The sequence below is a fragment of the Apteryx mantelli genome, chromosome 3, assembly GCF_036417845.1.
Source record: "Apteryx mantelli isolate bAptMan1 chromosome 3, bAptMan1.hap1, whole genome shotgun sequence".
Taxonomy (NCBI): domain Eukaryota; kingdom Metazoa; phylum Chordata; class Aves; order Apterygiformes; family Apterygidae; genus Apteryx; species Apteryx mantelli.
Window position 1 is genome coordinate 71,885,909 of NC_089980.1, and position 19,269 is coordinate 71,905,177.

At 37.3% G+C, this 19,269-nt stretch overlaps 1 protein-coding gene across 5 annotated transcripts in view; it reads right to left on the reverse strand.

Moving 5' to 3' along the window:
- ADGRG6 (adhesion G protein-coupled receptor G6) overlaps positions 1–19,269 on the reverse strand; it is a 119,878-nt gene that overhangs the window by 39,960 nt on the left and 60,649 nt on the right. For all 5 annotated transcript variants that reach the window (XM_067293639.1, XM_067293636.1, XM_067293637.1 and 2 more), the window contains exons 6-9: positions 11,819–11,904; positions 9,367–9,419; positions 9,224–9,283; positions 288–430 (exon numbers count right to left, since the gene is read on the reverse strand). In XM_067293639.1, the coding sequence (XP_067149740.1) occupies positions 288–430; positions 9,224–9,283; positions 9,367–9,419; positions 11,819–11,904 (342 nt within the window). The remainder of the gene's footprint in view (positions 1–287; positions 431–9,223; positions 9,284–9,366; positions 9,420–11,818; positions 11,905–19,269) is intronic.

Sequence of the window (19,269 nt, forward strand, 5' to 3'; positions counted from 1 at the left end):
TCGTGCTTCTTTATTCTCAAACTATCTGTCCCAAAAGAACTGTCCCAACTTCTTTGAACCATACAGCCCAACACTGACTGAAGCAATCTGGATAACTATATTTGTGGTAAAAGAGATATCTTGAGGATGGTTCTCTGAGGTCAATGGAACAATAAGGCTTAAAATAACAATTTAAAATATGGATTAGCCACACTGTTCGGAAATGCATTGTTATTTTAACATACACGATGCTTATTTTAGGACAAGGGAAAAAAATCTATAGCATAACAAAGCTGAAAATTACTTACCTACTGGATCAACATCCACAGTATGAAGCCTAAATCCATCTGCTATGGTCCCATTATTATTTATGAGCTTCTGGCGGATGTCTTGCTCTTCTAAATTGATGTTGTTAGTAGAATTATAAACCAGAAGAGCCAAAACCCCAAAACTGCAAGGAAAATTATCGGAGTGTTTGAGTCAGAACAGGAAAGCCCAAATGTGTGGAAATAAAAATATTTGACAAACCCTGGTTTTCCCAGGGTGGAACAGTGTCACCAAGACAATGTTGTTCCTTACCTGTAAATTATTGTTCTTGTATATCCAGGACCCTGATGGGAAAGTACTGTTGGGAAATTTCGTCCCCTAATTACTGTTACAAAGGTAGCTCATCAAAAGAGCTAAGAAATTCTTTCAAAAGATTTAGGTTTTATATTTTAAAAGATATTAAAAGATGAAAGCAAAAAATAGTCTCTGTAGTGTCTAATGCCAAAATCTGGTCTCTAATGGCTTAGGAACTTAAAAGCTGATTCATCTCACTTCACCAAACTGGTCAGGATGGGACAAGTTATCCTTCGGAGGGTCTCTCTCTCCACTGACTACAGAGGAAGCCTATAAGATTGGCTAAGAACAGATGCCTAACGTTTAGATGTCTAAAGTTTGATGAAGTGTAAACCACTCTGACACACTTCTGAAAGTTTTAATCCTAATTAGGAAAGTCTGGCTGCTCGGATGAGTAATACAAATTTGAGCAGTAATAGCTGTTTTGTGCTGTAGCTCGCTGCTACTTTCTTGGGCATAAGAGTAGTACAAAGTGCCTAAGTCTCCTTCCTGTGAGAGAAATAAAACAGTCCCCACCCTTCTCCTAAAACACAGCTTTTCTGGAAGGGAAATAATGAACAGAAAAGCAGTTCTAGCAGGACACAGGAAAGAAGCCCAGAGTGGAAGGCTCAAAAATTTCCTCCTGGGGCACAGAAAACACATGTTGGAGAAGAGAATTTGTCGGTACCCAAGAGCATTGCTTGGCTCTTATTAGTAGGAGGTCACGCCACTGAAGCATGGAACACTGGATCTCCATGGAAGCCAAAATGTGGAAAAAAGAAAAAAGTAAAGCCTCCTTTGGGCTGCCTTCATCTTAGCATTGCCCTTGGATACCAGGCAGTCTGAATAAAGACAGTCCTTCCTAGTGCATGAGCAGTTCCTGGCAGCCTGCAAAACGGTGGCACTGCCAGCATACATATGGTGAGGGAAAACACTGAACAAAGCCGCTTTCACCCGGACTCCCCAATGGGAGACAACAGGAGTGAGCTAAAGGGTCTTGCTGCCTACCTGAAGAAGAAGAGCAGAAGAAAAAGTCTGTAGGGGCATTGTATTAGAGAGAGCTGGCAGGGCTTTGAGGTACCCCTTCCTAGACAGACCAGGGCTTCATTTCCAAAAATCTTCTAGAAAGCCATCTCCAAGATGACAGCTCAGAACTAGACTTTTTGGAGGTGCCTAGTCTGGCACAAGATAAAACTACAGCTTATTGTGCAGATGTTGCTGTCAGATGGCAGATTTAACCCTCTTGATGTCAGACATCATTTTGAAAGTGAGTATCTCCAACCAACATTTCTGAAGTGTTTTCATAAATGAAATGGCATTAAAACAGAAAATAACATTAGAAAACAACCTCTCAGTCTATGAAAAAAACACACAAAGCCCAAACCTCATAACAAATCCAAGAATGTAAACTAAGTATTCCACACATCTGTTGCAGATGTGACCCGAAAGTAAAGGAATGTATGCAGTCATTGGGTTGGTGTTTTTTTTTTGAACATCAGTACCTTTTCCTTTTTCCTTCCAGTATCTCCTGTTTTATTTTTCACAGATTGCTGAAGAAGATAAAAATGTGGCTACAAGTTACCTGCTGGCTTGGCTTGTTTTTTTTTCCAATGGATCTATTTCAGCAGAGAAATTCCAAATACCCCCGGCAAGATCACTCCTGCTCTGCTCTCCGATACACTAAGTTTCTCCTAACATTCCTTTGGTCTCCATGGAATGTTTAATACATGGCAATAACCTCAGTAGGGTGGATGTACATTAACAGGCTTTTGGTATATACCTCAGATATATTACGAGGCAAAAGTTTATTATGGCATTTATTTTTAGCAGAAGCATGAAAATTGCCTATGAGATTGCCAATTCCTTCAGCCCTCCAATACTTCAGCCCCAGAGTCTCCTGGCATTTAACCATCTTTCCTAAAAGATTCTGGCTTCATTCATCTATTCCATTTACTTTAGAAGAGGAAAACTTAATATACTGGTGCCACTCCCTACCTCAGCACTTTGGCTGCAAAGCAGAAGTCATAAGGGACGGTTGCTGAATACTACTATGCTGCTTACTGAAGTATTCCCAACTAAGCAAAATGATATTTAGTACCCATAACTGTGCAGAGGGAAAACAGCAACAGAACAGAGGGGATAATGGTAGATGAGGTAGAACTGGTTACAGGTAGCCTGAACAATTATAGGGAAAAGTACCAATTATGAATCACTACTAAAATCATCTGTTAAACCTTTATATTATCTGTTTTCTGAGAAACTCTTGGAGCACATATCAGGTATGCTGTGTAATAAGAACCTGTTGCATATTATGATGAAAACTGCAATTAGTATAAACTTTTCAGAATGACTCATGCTAGCTTCCTGCAGTAAACAATAAATACCTTTTAACTTGACAGTTGATGCAATATGAAGCTGAGTGTTTCCTTCCATCTTTATCACACTCAGCTCCCAGAAAGAAAACATTTCAACAATGAAGCATGAAATTCTCAATTTGTGAAACAGTAGGCCTACACTCACATAAATGGCATTATTGACATGCTGTGTTTGTGTCACTGCATTTACTACATCCAACCTTACATCTTTTATTGTGCATTGTATAAAAGCAGATAAATTCTTGCAGGAATAATCAATTAAAGCTAATGGCAGGTTATATCATCTATGGTTACTTGTACTACTATTATGGCCATCAATATAAGAAAACAGACTTGGTGTAGGTATAAAAAATGAAGGCAAATATTTATGCCTCTCTTCTCTTTGACAGAAATGGGCAGAGCTGAAGCAAGTAGGAAAGAAGGGGAAGATCACTGTCTGTCTCACTTTGTCCTAGTGAGCTGAGCTAAGCGGGTTCAGAGAGAGCAGTTTAGCAAAGCTGCATCCTAATCAGAGGCATAAAAGAAGGTGGGGGCGTCTTGGCTGCCCTTACTTGTATCACAAAGCCTTCATTCTGCTCTGGCGGGGTGACTCAGGAGCTATTCTAGGACAGTGTGCCTACACATGGGCTGTGGTCTAACAGCTACACTGCGCAAGGATCCTGAAGCAATGACTAACAACGAACCATATGAAGCGTGTAGTACAAACTCAAAGATACATGGTTGAAAATTATTAATGCATATTTCTCCTCTCATTTTAATTGTACTAGACAGGTTGAAGTGATACTGAATTATTGTGGTCGCCAACAAATCACTATTAATTTGTTTCTTTGTTGATGTTAATTGATTTAAAGTATAATGAGAATAAAGAATAATGAGCACCTAAGTGCTCAATGAATCTAAATTTCAACTGAAAGTCACTGCAGTTTTGGTTTCTAACTACCCAGGCATACTTTTAAAACTTTATTTTACATGTCAGTGCTAAATTCTTTACAAATCTTTCTGCTGTGTTGGCTTTAAAGATAAGTGGGGCTGGTGCATATACTTTAGGCTGGCAGCAAGGCAGGCCCACATACTCAATTACTCGTAAACACTGCTGAGTTCTGCACATTAACAGGACTGCCAAAAAAACAGCTGACCATAACATAAGTTACTCAGTGAAGGATGTATTCCAAACTGTAGACAAAACACTAGAAAATATGCAGAATGAGACAGAAAGAAATGCAAGAAGTCTGCTGATGAAATCTAAGAAATACTTAAATTTGCAATGGAATCTGCAAAAGCACTTTCCCCAGGTATACTATACTCAATTCTTGTCACCCTATCATCAAAAACTACAGCAGAAATATAGGGAAGTTAGAAGCATTCCACAAAAATGTCAGTTGTGGAGAAACTTTTTTTTAAGGTGACTTCGACTGTGATAACATTAAAATGTCCAGAATAGAGAGCAGAAAAGTAAGACTGGGTATAACAGACATATTCAAAGAAATGCAAAGTATGGAGAGGTTCTTCTCTCAGAAGAAGATGATATTATAGAAAGGATATAAAATTTGAGACTTCAGGACATAAACTAAAAATTGCAGCAATTTTTTACACTATTAAGAATAAGAGCAACCTAAGCCTTCCTCTCAAGTTAATGGTCACTGTATCAGAATACCACTGCAATGTAGGATGATTATTTCTCTGTTCCTGTGTTTGTTTCTCTGGGCCTTGTTCTTCCTTGGAGAACTGGTGCAGGAATTAACAAACAGCTGCTGCTTTTCAATAGAAAGCATTTATTAAAATGCAACAATTTGGTATGAATATATTGGTATTCTTTACTAGGGACTAGAAAGGAAATGTAGTAGAAAGTCAAAAGAAAAAGGGCTGGAATACCTAATGTTTCAACAGTTGATCTTAGGCGAAATGAGCTTTTGTTTACACTAGAACTATGTTACAAAGCTACAGAGAAAGTCCCTTTTCTCCCTGAAAAAAGCAATCCATCACTTTGCTAAAAATGGCATCTGACAATGTCAGGCCTGTATCAAATCCAATTAAAGTTGGTGGAAAGATTCAAAGGAAGTCAGTGGAAGCCGGATCAAGACTAGATAGCTTCATCAGGAGAATTCTTCAGTAATTCAGGAGGAATTCTTGAATTCTGACTACTGTGATGAAGGCTTTCTTTACAGGTCATGGATAGAAGGTGCCAGCAGGGCACTGTGGAGAAACCTGAGGATTTCTCTTAGGCTCTTCGTTTACCAAAGTTCCAAGCATAAATATTACACATAATACATACAGGATGGCATTTTAAAGTATTTCTCAGCACTGGTCAAAGTTGTCCTTTACTGTGTTCAATAATACTGAAGTTGAAGTCAAAGGGAGTAGAGGGGGGCCAATTTCAAGTTGTTCCTAAAACCTCAGCAGTAGAAACCAAGAAACACATCACAGGTGTTCATTTATAATAAGAATAGATTATTATTTCATAATGAATACATTTGAAGTATTATACAAAGAATGCAAAAGCCTAATACTTTGCCCATTTCATTTTACTCAGTTTAGTAACTAAAGATACTTAGGACTATAAAAGCAAAATTATGTTGCTCTGATGTTGCTAACTCATGTCTAAAACCATTACACAATCTAATTAGCTGAAGTTTTATCCAAGTGCATTAAACTTTACATTAAGCAACAAGCACCCAAGAACACAGCATGCAGGATCCTGAATCTGCTTTACTAAAACTGATGGCAAAACTCCCATGGACTTCAGAAAAAGCAGGACTAGACATGGTCATCTCTGCTTTCCTGCTTAGTTCTTTATTTTCATTTCTAACAGAAGAGATTTCTGTTTAAACTTAGTGGTCTTAACAGATTGCTAACACCATGTTTTTTAATTTGGATGAGTTGTTTAACAGTAGAAACATTAATGTTGTTTCCCATACTAGAAGCAATTAAACACAGGACATGGGCCAAAATTATGACAAACAGGTAGCTGAAGCTGCAGCAAGCATAATCGCATTTGGCTGCTAGGTGGAAAAGGTTATAAATGAAACTGGGACTTGGGTTCTCAAAATTGCTTGCAAAGTAAAAGAAAACAGGGGAAAGCAGGGACACTGAGCTGCTTAGTAAAAGGCAATTCCCTTTCTGAGGCGGCCCAACATTAGTCATCTGATAACACCGAGGCTCAGTAAGGCCCATCTAAGAAAAGCAGCAGCAGCAGTTGCAGAAAGGTGTGACAATCTTGCAGTGCCATAAAAGGCAAGAAATTAATGAAAGAAACACAGACATATAATTTATTCATATAAAGAACACAAATTGGCTTTAGTTCCAAAGCTTTGTGCGAAATAATGGGGGAAAAATAAACAATTATATTTGCAGCCCATTCAGAGCTCCTTCCTATTTTATTTTGAACAGCTGCCCTCTGATTACGAGATAGAAACAGTACGACTGGAGGAGAAAACTAAACCCAGACACAAGCTAAAAAACAGCTGTGACAAAATTCTCTCTATTAATACAGTTAATCTACCACAGTACTATCTTGTTACACTGTTGTCATCCAGAGATCATTACAGTGTTCAAGGTGCTGATAGTAATATATACTTTTGGACTTGGCACTGTGTGCGTCTCTCATCGCCATGTACAATTAACGCATAATAAGCACCCTGTACTTTGGATTGCTGCACCTCACAGAACTCAGCAACGAAAGAATAACAATTCACTTCCACAGTTTTGTTTCGTTTTGCTCTTCTCTTCTCCAGAATGCAGTGCGGCTTAAAATTTTTTTTTGGAAAACCCCTATTTTTAACAAGCCAAAAAAATTCAGCTTCCTACCTCCCACTTTCAGCTCCTATTTCTTCTCTGAATCATTCTGTCTCTATTGGCTCTTCCACTTTCTCTTATAAGAAGACTGGGTGGGGGGCCCAGTAACATAAGTTTCTTGATAAGATAACAGTATAGCAAATAAGGGTTGAAGCAAAGCAAAATGGATGGAAAAGGTTGGAAAAGACTTTTTTTAAAACTGCTGTATGAAATAGTAATCCAAAAGGTAAGGAAAAAAATTAGATCTGAATGATAACAATTTGAATTAATGCAAGAAGAGGAGAAACATGTCAGAGAGCAATTTAAAGAATTATGATAGTGTCTTAGAAATACGAAGACTATGATCCAGTGCAAAACTCAGAGAAGACAAGAGATAAGGTTTAATGAGTAAGATTAAGAGTAATATGATCATTTATGTAGAAGATAATGTTAAGGCCGTGGTGCTTATGGGTTAGGTCTGAAGTTTTTATTGTGGTGAACAGTTTGGCAAACATGAAGGAAAGTGCAATAAAAAGTACTTCAAAACTAAGGGAAATAGTGGAAAGTCTAAAACTATGAGAGAAGCTTTATTCTTGACTAACCATAATGGAGATCTTTGGGAAAATATTGATATAAATAATTTATAGAAATGTACTAGAACTCATGACAAGACTGGTATTTCAGTTTCTCTTTAGACCATGCCTTCCTTGAAAAACTGTATGATGTATCAATAACATGTAATTACATTACCTTTAAAATGAGCAAAGTAAATAGGAATGGGATTACTTCCACATACCAGTGATATATTAGAAGTAATTTAGTGCTAGATTCACTGTATAGCAACTATGCTAATGCCTTATCACAGAAAATACAGTAAACTCCATGGACTAAAAGGAAAGAAAATAAGAAAAAGAGAGAGGACGATTTTGCATATGTGCTTACTCCTGAAAGAATGTATTTCTGAGTGGGGGATTGACTCTTCAGGCAAATCTTTCAACTCTCACAAGGCTCTCTGGCACAAAACTGAGGTCACAGCATTTAAGCAATATGTAATTAGCATGTGAACACTGCCAGAAAGAGACTATTCACATGATGAAAGTTAAGCCTGTGCTTAAGTGCTTTGCTGCCACAGAGCTTAACACTGTCAGACAGACAACTGACAGACTTTGTCTATTTTAATGAGCTAGAATCATTTCTCCCCATTCCCCTCCTTTTTTCTTACAGATCGTGAAGAAGAACAAAGTCTAGCAGGCAGGATGACAGGAGAGTGACAAGAAACCGGGTGTGTAGTTTGGGGGAGAACAGCCGCTGACAAGCTGGGCGGCTAGTCTGGTAAAAGATGCAGCAATAAGGATAGGAAAAGCTTTACATTCCCTAGCAGTCTTGCATTGCTACTAAGACCTGAGGCATGGTCTGCTCTTAAAAGGTTTTGCTGGCATAACCATGTCATTTGGAAGTGTGAAAAGAAAATCACACCCACATCACTACACTGGCAAAAACCCTACTGTAAATGTAGCTCAAGCAGGAAAATAGCCCATTCAGGGGCTGGGTTTAAGCTATACCAGTTACATGTTTTTGCCAACAAAAGCTGTCTTTCTGCTGTGGGTATGCAGGAAACAGATTGTACCTTTTACAGATCTTTTCATGTGTAGGTAAACTCTCTAGAAAACTGGAAGCATCAGCAGCTACTTTCTGATGCTAAACTGGGAATACTGGGCTATCTCTGCACTTAAAAAACTCAACTGTTATCATAGCAGTTATCAACAGTTAGCTGTTAAAGTCCTTGACTACACTACTTTCGCTTACACAGCAAAGAGATGCATCCCATATCCAGTTGTTCTCCCTCCTCCCAGGACTAATTACGTTTTGGTCCCCTCTCTTTAATTTGGTCCTAAGATTCACTCCCTCCCCATCTATCCCTTAGAAATTGGGCTGCTGATTTCAAAGAAATCCCCTGAGGACCAGTTTTCAGGGGATGTGACACATCTAACGTTCTTTGGCTGCCTTTGAGGCCGTCCCAACTCTAGTGCCTCTGAGCCCAGCAGAAGTCAGGAAATGAGGGCATATGGTAAACAATTTAACTCACACTAGCTTGGCTTTCAATCCCAGCATGGTTCTTCAGTTTTTTGCTTCTAATAAGATGTCTGTTAACTCAAAAGGCTCTGGTTCAAGAGAATAAATACAGTGACAGGGAGACAGATACCAGCGTACCAGTGCCTGTTGCTAAAGAAAGCTGAGTGTGCCATATCACATACATACAATGTGTCTATTAGTTTTGCAGCAGATGATCTGCTAAAGTTTAAAGAAGCTCAGTAGGTTTAAACTAAAATGAACATCACAACCAGTGGGAGGCTTTTGAGCCCATCCAGAGCACTCAGTTTCCCAGCAGTCATATATTTAGAGACTGGCAAGATATGCCCCGTAATATGCAATAAAGCCATATCCACTTGTAATAGCAGGTGTTGCCTCTATCAATAAAAATTCTTTAAAGACATTACCTTTGACTATCAATGCTTCGTTTTTCTCTTACTCCCTCTTTTATGGGGCCAGGTTGGATGCTATAAAGGTAAAAATAAATATTAAGTAGGGTGGGGTAATTCACAGAAGGAATGTAGCTTAAACATCTTCCCCCTTCATTTACCTGATATTAACCACATACACAGTGTAATTCCAATCCTGGAAAGTATGGTTTAGCTGAAAAACAGGAAGACATTGATCATAAGAATGATAAGATGTTAATAGGGGATCTCCGTCGTCTAAGAGAGTTAGAATTTCACTTCTCTTCCTCTTGAGAAATTTCCTTTTATTTTTAAAGCAAAGAGAACACTCTCCCACATGAATGTGGTTACTGTTTTATTAGATGTACAATTGCTGGTGAAGAGTGGGTTTTTTCACAGATGGAAGGGAATCTTTATAAGGTAATGACAGAGTGAATGGGTGGGAGAACAGGATCTGAACTCTTTCTCCTCTCTCTCTCCCCACCATCTTAAATTCTTAGAAACACTTGGATTAGAAAAGATTTACTGACAAAAATACAGGATCAGTTTTCAACTAAAAGTCTACAATCTTATGATGATATCTATTTTAGAGATGTATTTTATTCATCTCTGAGTGGGCCAGTGCTTAATTTTCCCCTTTGGAGACAATGAGATCTTTACCACTGATTACAGGGGGTACAAGGGCAAGCTGTTAATATCTGCAAAGACGATGTACATGTTTCTAAGCTGACTCTCCCCATCTACAAAACTCAGGTAATGTGGGAAGTCAGAGATTGCTTATTTGGCTGAGCAGACTAGATGAGGTCAGCCAGTATGTCCACCTACACATTACTATAAGGGATTATCTACAATGGGGAAAACTAGCAAGGAGCTCTCTGTTGTCTAGGAGAGAGAACATGCAGAGTAGATGGTGCAGGTATTCTTAAAAGAGGCCTGAGATTTGAGAGAGTGCCTGTACTGCTGAGACACTCTGGCTTTCCATGTGCCAGTGACTTTGATAAACCATTCCCTTGCCTCATTTATGATGCAAAATTTTATGCAAGTCTGCTGATGCCAACATTCCAGGTACTGCATATTTCTGTACGGCTTTGCCTCATAAATTAGATCAGGGACAAGAAAATATCTGTATGTTGCTGCAACTATTACCTCAGGATACCGTATTATCAAAAGCAAATGAAGGTAAAATGAAAAACTATAGGAAACTTACTATCAATTAAAAAGTCAGTGAAATAGTAATCTTAATTCTCTAACAGATCTAAACCTTCCGAGCATGAAATAGCAGATGGTCAAGGTGGCTAGAATTTAAATATCCTGGGTGAAATTCTAAAATGGTTCATAAACAACTTGCTGTTCTGCCTGCTTTTCTACTTTCATAAATGTAATGTGATGACTTCATATTTTTAAGATAAATTCATATTTACATTAGCTTTAAAGTAGAAAATTTCTTTAAAATAACAAATGTCAACACTAAATGACAAATATTTATTAAAAATTTGAAGCTTCCCTGGGTCAATGAAACATGGCAGCTAAAGTTCTTTTCATTTTAACAGTACGTTGATAATGATTTCATGAAGGGTAGGGGGCAGGCGTGCTAAAGACTTTGGTGTTATTCTATGATCTTCACCTCCTTATGTTGCAAATCTGTTTTTGCAGTCCATCCACTCCTGCATACTCAGCCAGTGCCAGGTGATACCTTTCTAGACTCTCTTAGATGCTCAAGCATCTAAGTATTTTGCCTGGGTACTGCTTGCTAAGGGGACAACCTTAGCAAGTGTGGATGACTGCATTTCTGGCTTGCAGATCACTGTGGATACTTTCTCTTCCTTGGCTTCTGCAAGCTGAAAGCCTCCAGGTTTATTAAAAGAATAATAAACAATAAATGCAATATCTTTATTACATTACAATTTCATGTAAGCAGTTGATATAAGGACTACTTATAGAATGTGTGAGTGCAAGTATATGAACTGTATCTATATTCAGACAGGTAAAACTTTTCGAGGTAGAGAACTTCAATAATCCTCCATCTAGGGGACCCAGGAAGAAGCCTTATGTCTGCTAAAATGTGTTGAAAAGGTATAGCTACTCGAAACCCCAACAACTAACTTATGGCAAGACTTGTTAAAGTAAAAATTATTAGGGTAAATTGGAAAGGTGTACTGCCTCACACAAATGAATACTGATTGCTTATTGTTATCTTTGCTATCATAATATAAATTCAAAACCACATTAGTACTTGAAGAGAAAATTCCACTCTGTATAGGGACCAAGGAACTTAAGACACCTGCCTCTTTCAATGGATGATTTTGATTTCTACACACTTTCCAAAATCTCAACTAATATTAACATTTTTTAAGAAGCTGGCTGGTACAATGGAGACATTTCAAAATTTTATCCATAGTGCCTAAAAGCCCACACTAGATTTGAATTAGGTACTGTGCAAACAAATAATACAAAGAAAGATCGGGCTTCAGCGGGCACATATTAAATCTAAGTTCATTTGGAATTCTCGCTCTCTCTTTTTTTTATTTTCAGACTGATAATATCAATAGGGCATATTTCTACATGCATTCACACATAAAAGAAAACTTAACTTACCCATCTTGCAACCGCATCGTGTACTTTTGATGCTGAGTTGTGGTTTAAACTAAAGACAGTTATAGATATCCTGTAGAACAGCCCACCTGTCCATTAAAAACAACATTACAATGTTAGAAACTTTGATTCATGTATAGTGATTCATGTATAAATACTATTTTGCATATGCCTTTTATGCAGTGTGTAAGAGCAAGATCATGAAAATATCATGAACTTAAAAAACAATTATAATTACTGAACTCTGCAACACAGATAAATTCTGCTCTCAGTCATATTCTTATAATCCAGAGAAGACCACTGCAGATTCCTTGGAAATTTTTCAAAACTGAAAACTCTGTGAGAGCAAATATGTTTTATCAGTTGAAAGTCACAAGATACCTGAGGACAGAATCAGAAGGGAGCAGGGCTATCCAATTATTGTTTTGGCAGCACCATCTTTTTTCTCAGTTCTGGTGGTAGCCGGACAGTAGAAGAACGAACAAACCATCTTTCAATCGCAGAATGCATAACACTTGGCTTGGAGCAATTTTATAGTCAATAAAATTGTTTTGAAATGGCACCAGGTAAATATAAATTCTCTTGAAGCTCAGGATTTGGTAGACAGCATTTTTGTCACTTACGAGATTTCACAAGTAATACGTAAAATCAAGTTATATCATAGCTGGGCTTTATGTTAAAAAATGTTTCTTTTCACAAGGCAAAAATTTTTCATTCAGCTACTACAAAATTATATCTGCTCTTGTGGAATAAAATGTCCCTGGATGTGAGGGAGGTTTAAGAACTTCTGTATCAATTTAGTTCAAAGTGCACGCACATATGGCATTGTTTGGTTGGGGCCTGTTAGCAAATGAGGCTGTGGTCTTGATCGCAGATACTTGTATTTATACAAATCTTTTGTAAATACTGCAGAGACACTTCATAGGACAGAGTAGGACACAAAGCAAATTATATGGAAAACTCTTTCTGTCCCATGATTAGAAAGGAAGTGCTCTATCTTTCCAAGTCTAAATCAAAAGAGACTTTTTATTGTAGTTTTATACAGGTGAACAAATTTCATCATTTTACAACTTCATAGATACTACTGAAGATCATTTTACAAGATCTTAAAAATAAAATAATCTAACAAAAATTTGTAGTCTTAGTATCTTCCCATTTAATTGTGCATATTTGTTACTATCCTACTCATGAGCTGGTTTGAGTACTGTTCTTTCTCTTCCTTGTGGATTTGATCATACTCTCACTGAGATTAGTATGAAAATTCCTTTGGGATAAAATAGAGCAGAATCATTTTCTTGAAGAAAGATGGTTTACCAGTTACCTTTTTTGTTATATAAGTAGTATGAACTTGGTTGCTTTTTAATTAATTGCCTTTTTTCCTCCCTTAAATCAGTAAATACACAAATTTGGTGTGCAGTTTAGTCTGAAAATGTCATTTTGTTTGTAATTATTGCTGTGATAGTTTCAAATAAAAAGTGAAAAAATTAAGTCTGAACTTTAGAAAGAGAAAACTGGACTTTGGTCAAGCTGAAAACATTTGCCAGAAGACTTGGATCTCATACATACGCATATTTCTCTGTATATACATATATTAGATTTGATTTTATATGTATAATGTGCATCTTACGTACTATATAGATACACATATACAGAAAGTGTGCATAATGTATATTCTCATGCATTCATATGTAATCATATATATAATTATACAGTCTCATTTATATAATTATGTATATGGACAAAATTACCTTAATATAGGAATATGCAAAGTATTTTTAAAACCAAACTTAGTATCTACAAATTAGAATGAATAGCTTCAAGATCTCCACCAGATGGTGACCCGAAGCATGTTTTAACAAGGCTAACAAAGAACAAGAACAAAGAACTAATCTACAATTTTAAACACTCTCAGGAGACTGCAGTGGCAGATAGTAAAAACTAAAAATGATTTCTCACTTTCCAAATTAAATAGTGGAAATCCCACCTCAAAATGCTGAATGAAAAAAAATATTTTTATGGGCAGAAATTTGATGAAAAGTAGCCAAAGATACTTTGCAAAAAGAGGAAAAAAAGAACCTGGAAAAACAATTCTCCCCTCACCCTCCCCCAACTAAAAAAATACAATGATCAATGAAATACCAGGATTGTTTTTTTTTTTAATTCTCTTAGTCAAATTTTCAAAAGTCTCTATAAGGTTTCCATTGGGCCTTTGCTTTTTGAAAGTTAAATCTTCAAAAACATATGAATACTGTAAGTGAAAAACACCCCCTACAATTTAAAATAATAAAATGATATAAAATACATAAAATACGTAGCGACCCAATATATCATCCTCACAGTCTCATGAGAGCTGTCTCAGTTAGAGAAGTACACAAAAATTAGAAATCACACGTTAATGACATTTGTTATCACTAAGATGTTACAAGTTCCCTTCTACTGTAATTAAATTACTATTCTAAAATCTTTTCATATGCTAAATGGAACTACATCTAAGAAATCCAGCTACTTCTATGTTCAGTCTACCAGCTGAATATCTAATAGAGAAGACATGGGTTTTTTTCTACATCTAACTTGATGGCTTGACATACTGTAGTTGACCTCAGGTCGACATAGGCAGCCCAAGTCAGTGAAGGAGTAACATAAGCAAGATAAAAGGACTGTGGGAGAGCTACTAAGCTGATGCGGTGGTGGATACGGGGTGGTATTTTGGCTTGTTCCAGATGATAAGTTGGCCAAGGGATGAACATGTGCTGAAATTGATGACTGATGGTACATTACAGGAGAAACCGACATTTGGGACTGCATGAAAGAGTGATGGATTGCTGCTCCAGTTGTCAGCAGACTGTGGTTCAAGATCGTCTCTTTGTTCTGAATCATAACTCCACTGTACGAAGATGGCAAAGATATTGCATCATCCATTTTTGCAGTTCTTGATGATTCCAAAATAGAAGAGAGATTTGCAAAGCTTCCATAAACAATATCTTCAAAAGATAGAGACATTGTCTGTGTTTGTAAATCCAAGGAATGAGTACTAACAAGATTCACAGAAGACACTCCTTCACTGTGCTTGCTAAAGTATCCATCCACCTCCCATTCTGAATCCCCTTCTGAAAGACCTGATTTGTTAGCTGATGTCAGAACAGCAGAATTCCTTATTTCATCATCACCGATGATCACTTCTTGTTCTACTACCTGTAGAGCGTATCTCAGAATGTCGTCAAGATTTTCAGCAGAGTCCTGTCCTAAAACAGACAGATGACTTCTCAGTGTTACTGTTGTTAGTAAATTTAACTCTGCTACGTTCCACAGAGGGATCAGGCTTGGAGAAATCGGATCAAGATGATTCTGAAGACTTTGTGGGAGTGGAGGTGTTGAGTAGCTGTTAGGCGGAACACTGACTCTGAGTTTTGAGTCTGAATGAAGAGGGTGTCTCATTTCCAAAGACAATGTCTTTGTGAGGAAGTCAGAACTCACTGGGCTGTTGTTTTTTAAAAAAGCATCTGCAGCTATTTGAACTTTACTTTTTGCATTATCAGTAGTATTTGTTATAGCATTATTCTCTGAAACACTCTGTGACTCCAGTGATTCATGAGTTCTTGTACTGTTTACCAAAATCTTAACTGATGTATTGATCAGGCAAGCAGTTTGGCTATCTCTTGAACATGAAGGCTCAGTTCCTGAATGTGTTGGAAGGACTGAATCAAGCTCCTGACTATTGTTTAAGAAGGTTATGTGGGTTAAGTCACTTAATATATCAGCTCCCATTTCCATGTGTAAACTACCAAAGGTCATTAATTTTTCTGTGGAATTTGCAAGTGCCATATCAAAGTGGCTTACCTGCACCTGTACCGAATGTTGACTCAAAGGTGCTTCCAGGGAAGGCAAAGGAAATTTTAAATAAAATTCACCACTGGAAGATATGGTTAGGCTAGTAGAAATGTTCACTGTTGACTGCAACTGTGATATTGACTTGTCACTACTTTCTGAAATCTTCACTGAAAGGCCTGAAACAAATAAACTAAAGATTTGTCTTTCTGAAGTTGGTGTACGGCTAGAGAAGTTCATTTCTTCAGCTCTGTGACCTAATATACTAATGGTAGGAGTTGGCTCAGAGATACTGTCAACTTCAGTAGCTGAACTAATGGATGGCAGCCTCTCTGTTGGGGAAGAAAGCAGTTTATTAAACAAGAGCCACCAATTTTCTGATTGCTCCCCAGAAAACACTTCAGACACTTCTTTCAAATGATATGAAACAGTCCAGAAACTTGCTGTTAAAGAAGGGGAAATATCTACATCATTTGCTGGAAAATCCAAGTAATTTGGTTCCCAGGAGTTGCCAACTCTATTCATGTTCTCTGGTTCTAATGTGTAAAAAGTTGACTCTTCATTTTGACTATCATTATGAAATGCATCAAAATTGTTGCCCAGGTCTCCATTTCCCAGGGTCTCACTTGATTTCTTTTGAATATATCCTGAAGGTTTTAAATAATGGGGCCAATGATTGCTATTAGATACAATTATGCTGTCACTTTTCAAGTACATGTCACTCAATGACTGTTGATAAATAGGCAGTGTAGTTACAACATGCTCAAATTTTGAACTTGTCCAGCTTGTTCCTACCAGAAGTGCTGATAATTTTGGTAGTTCTCTGCTGTATCCTAGGACTAAATGGTCATCCGTTTGCTGGATGTCAGGCATAATTTGTGTATATGTTCTTTTTATGTTTTGGAAAAAAACTGTCGAGTTTGCATATGCAGTCTCCACAGAGGTTAAATTTGTAATGCTTCCTGAGTGATGTTCCTTATCGTATGTAGATTTTGTAAATGGAAATTCACTGTTTGCTGCTAACATAGAAGAAGATTTCCTATTAGCCTTGCCTTCTGCTACTTCCAGGTAAACATTCTGAGATGCAAATTCCAGAAATTCTAGTCTACTTTTCTGAAATGATGATTCATCCTCTGTAGGTGACATAGACAAGCTAGGAAGAAAACGGTAACTTTCTTGAACGTCAGAGGTGATACGATGGTGAAATACACTCTCACTCCTCCAGCTCACAGGTTCAAAGATATCATTTATATGCACGAAATCAGATGTGCCACTGTTGGAGGACAAAGTTCCCAGGGTTTCTTTTCTGTGTTCATCAGTGGTGCTTCTGCTAATGGAAAAATGCAATGCTGACTCAGACCCAGAACAATCTAATCCTTCTGCTGAAGTCCATGCTAGCTCTGCAACAACACTTCTGTTTTGAAGAAGAGGAACTGCTGCACTCTCATAATGAACTGTAACAACTTCTGCTGCATCATAAATGTCATGAAAAGAACTTTTAGAATCATTTGTAATATTCGTACTTGGTAACTGATTCATCACAGTATTATCTAGGTCCATTTTTTCTGTAAAATCCTCCAAGGTACCCTTGTCAGTCTCCTCAGAAGCAGCTGATGTGGACTCAGATAGAAGAAACATGCTGTACATATTTTTTCTCTCTGGGTTTTGGTTCTCATTTGCTGAGTTTTTACTGAAATGGAGAGGCCTTTGTTTCACTGGCCAAATAATTGGGGTTGAGATAATTCCTATGGTTTTTACCCCTTCTATCTTAGACTCTTGCTGCCTTTGTGGTCGTGAATGGGAGGATTCAGGTGAATTTCTCTTCTTTCTGAAGATAACTGTAGCAGGAAGTCTGAATTCCTGCAGGTCTGCGTGCAGTAAGCCACATAGTTAATGGATTAAAGAAAATATATGCAACCTAACTCTGTTCTTGGATGTCTATTCTTGGTCTAAAAATCAACATACTGTCTGTGAAAGATCATGCCAGTTAGATCAGTGGAAGTTTCATTTATTTTTACTGTAAATGAATTTGGCCTACTTTGCTTAGTCTTTCTGCTTTCTGTTGGGAGTTTCAAAGCCAAAGAAAGGACTTGGAAGTCCAGATTTTATTCACACTAACATTAACAGGGCACTCAGTTCCTTCTCTAGCTATGAAAATCGCAGCTGGGTCTACTGAACTTTTCATGGTGAATATAGAGTGAGAAGCTCCAGAAACAGAATCCCCTCCCCAATTTGGGAGGAAATAACCAGGATTTTCTTCTTACTTGTACAGCTCAGTAAATCCAAATAGGATGAATTCAGATAAATTCTTTCATATTCTCTACTGTATTGCCTGATTGTCAATATACAAGAAATGATTTGCCAAGAGAAAAAGCACTCCAAGAATTTTAAAACCTATAGTATCAATTGACACATTAAAAAAAATCAGATGCTAATATACTTCTGTGGAGCTCACTGCTAATAAGACCTTTACTAAAAAGATACTTGAGCCTCAAATGAAAACGTCAGAAAAGTAATTGTTTCCATATTACTATTAATGCTTAACAACTATCTTTAACAAAATAATAAATATTTAGTAGCTTCTCACAAAATGATGCTCAGTCTCTGGGAGACAGTGATATAGAATTTGAGAAAACCTCCAAAGAAATCTCTGCTTTTTTTCTGTGCTAATAATAGGCTCATTTACTGCCTTATTTTTTCCCTTAATCTTTCTAGATGAAAAGTAAACGATATCTGATACTGTCAACATTTTCCCTAGTAAAGTCTGATCCAGCTCTTCTTGAAGTCAGTGGAAAGATTCCTGTTGACTCAGTGGAAGTGGTTTTGCTCCGTAAGAATGATTCCACTTGGCTTCTGGAAGTTACCAGCGGGGAACAGACAATCCCAAAGTACTACTGCCCTGGCTGTACACGCAATAGCTACATGATGCCTAATAATCTGCAGTGATAAAACATTTCAAAAGCATGATTATTCTCAATCTCTATAAAAAAATACTTATCCTTTCCCTTGTTCTTTGCATAGGTAAATGGAATTGGTGACACAAAGTGAATGCCTTTCAGACAAGAACTAGGCAAACACGATACAAAAACACTGAGTTTAATTCTGTTCTCATTTATACCATTCTCACATGTGCAAGTCCAGTGAAGTTACTCCTGATTTTTTTCAGTGTAAATGAGATCAGAACTGAGGCATGACCCTTGACATTATGATACTATGAAAAACACACCTTAAAATACAATACATTTGCTCGAGACACAGTACAAGGAAAAATGTAACACAGGATTTCTTACCATTGTTTGGCTTATCGGTTCTATTAGTATCGGGCATGTTAGTGGTGACAATGGGTGGTGTAGGAGTAGTAGCATTTACAGTAGCTGGTAACAAAGATGAGAAAGAGGTGAACTTGAATGAAATATGAATGTTAATGAGGTAAGACAAAATGGGAACAACGCATGACAATGTAAAATGAAACCATCTACATATAATGCCATACATGTTAAAAAAAACACATTTTTTTCTGTACAAAGTGATGAATGGATATGAACTGAGGTTTCAGTCCTGCAACTTTACTGTCACTGACTTCACTGGGAGTATGGCCAGTGCAGGGGTTGCAAAATCAGTCCTGTACT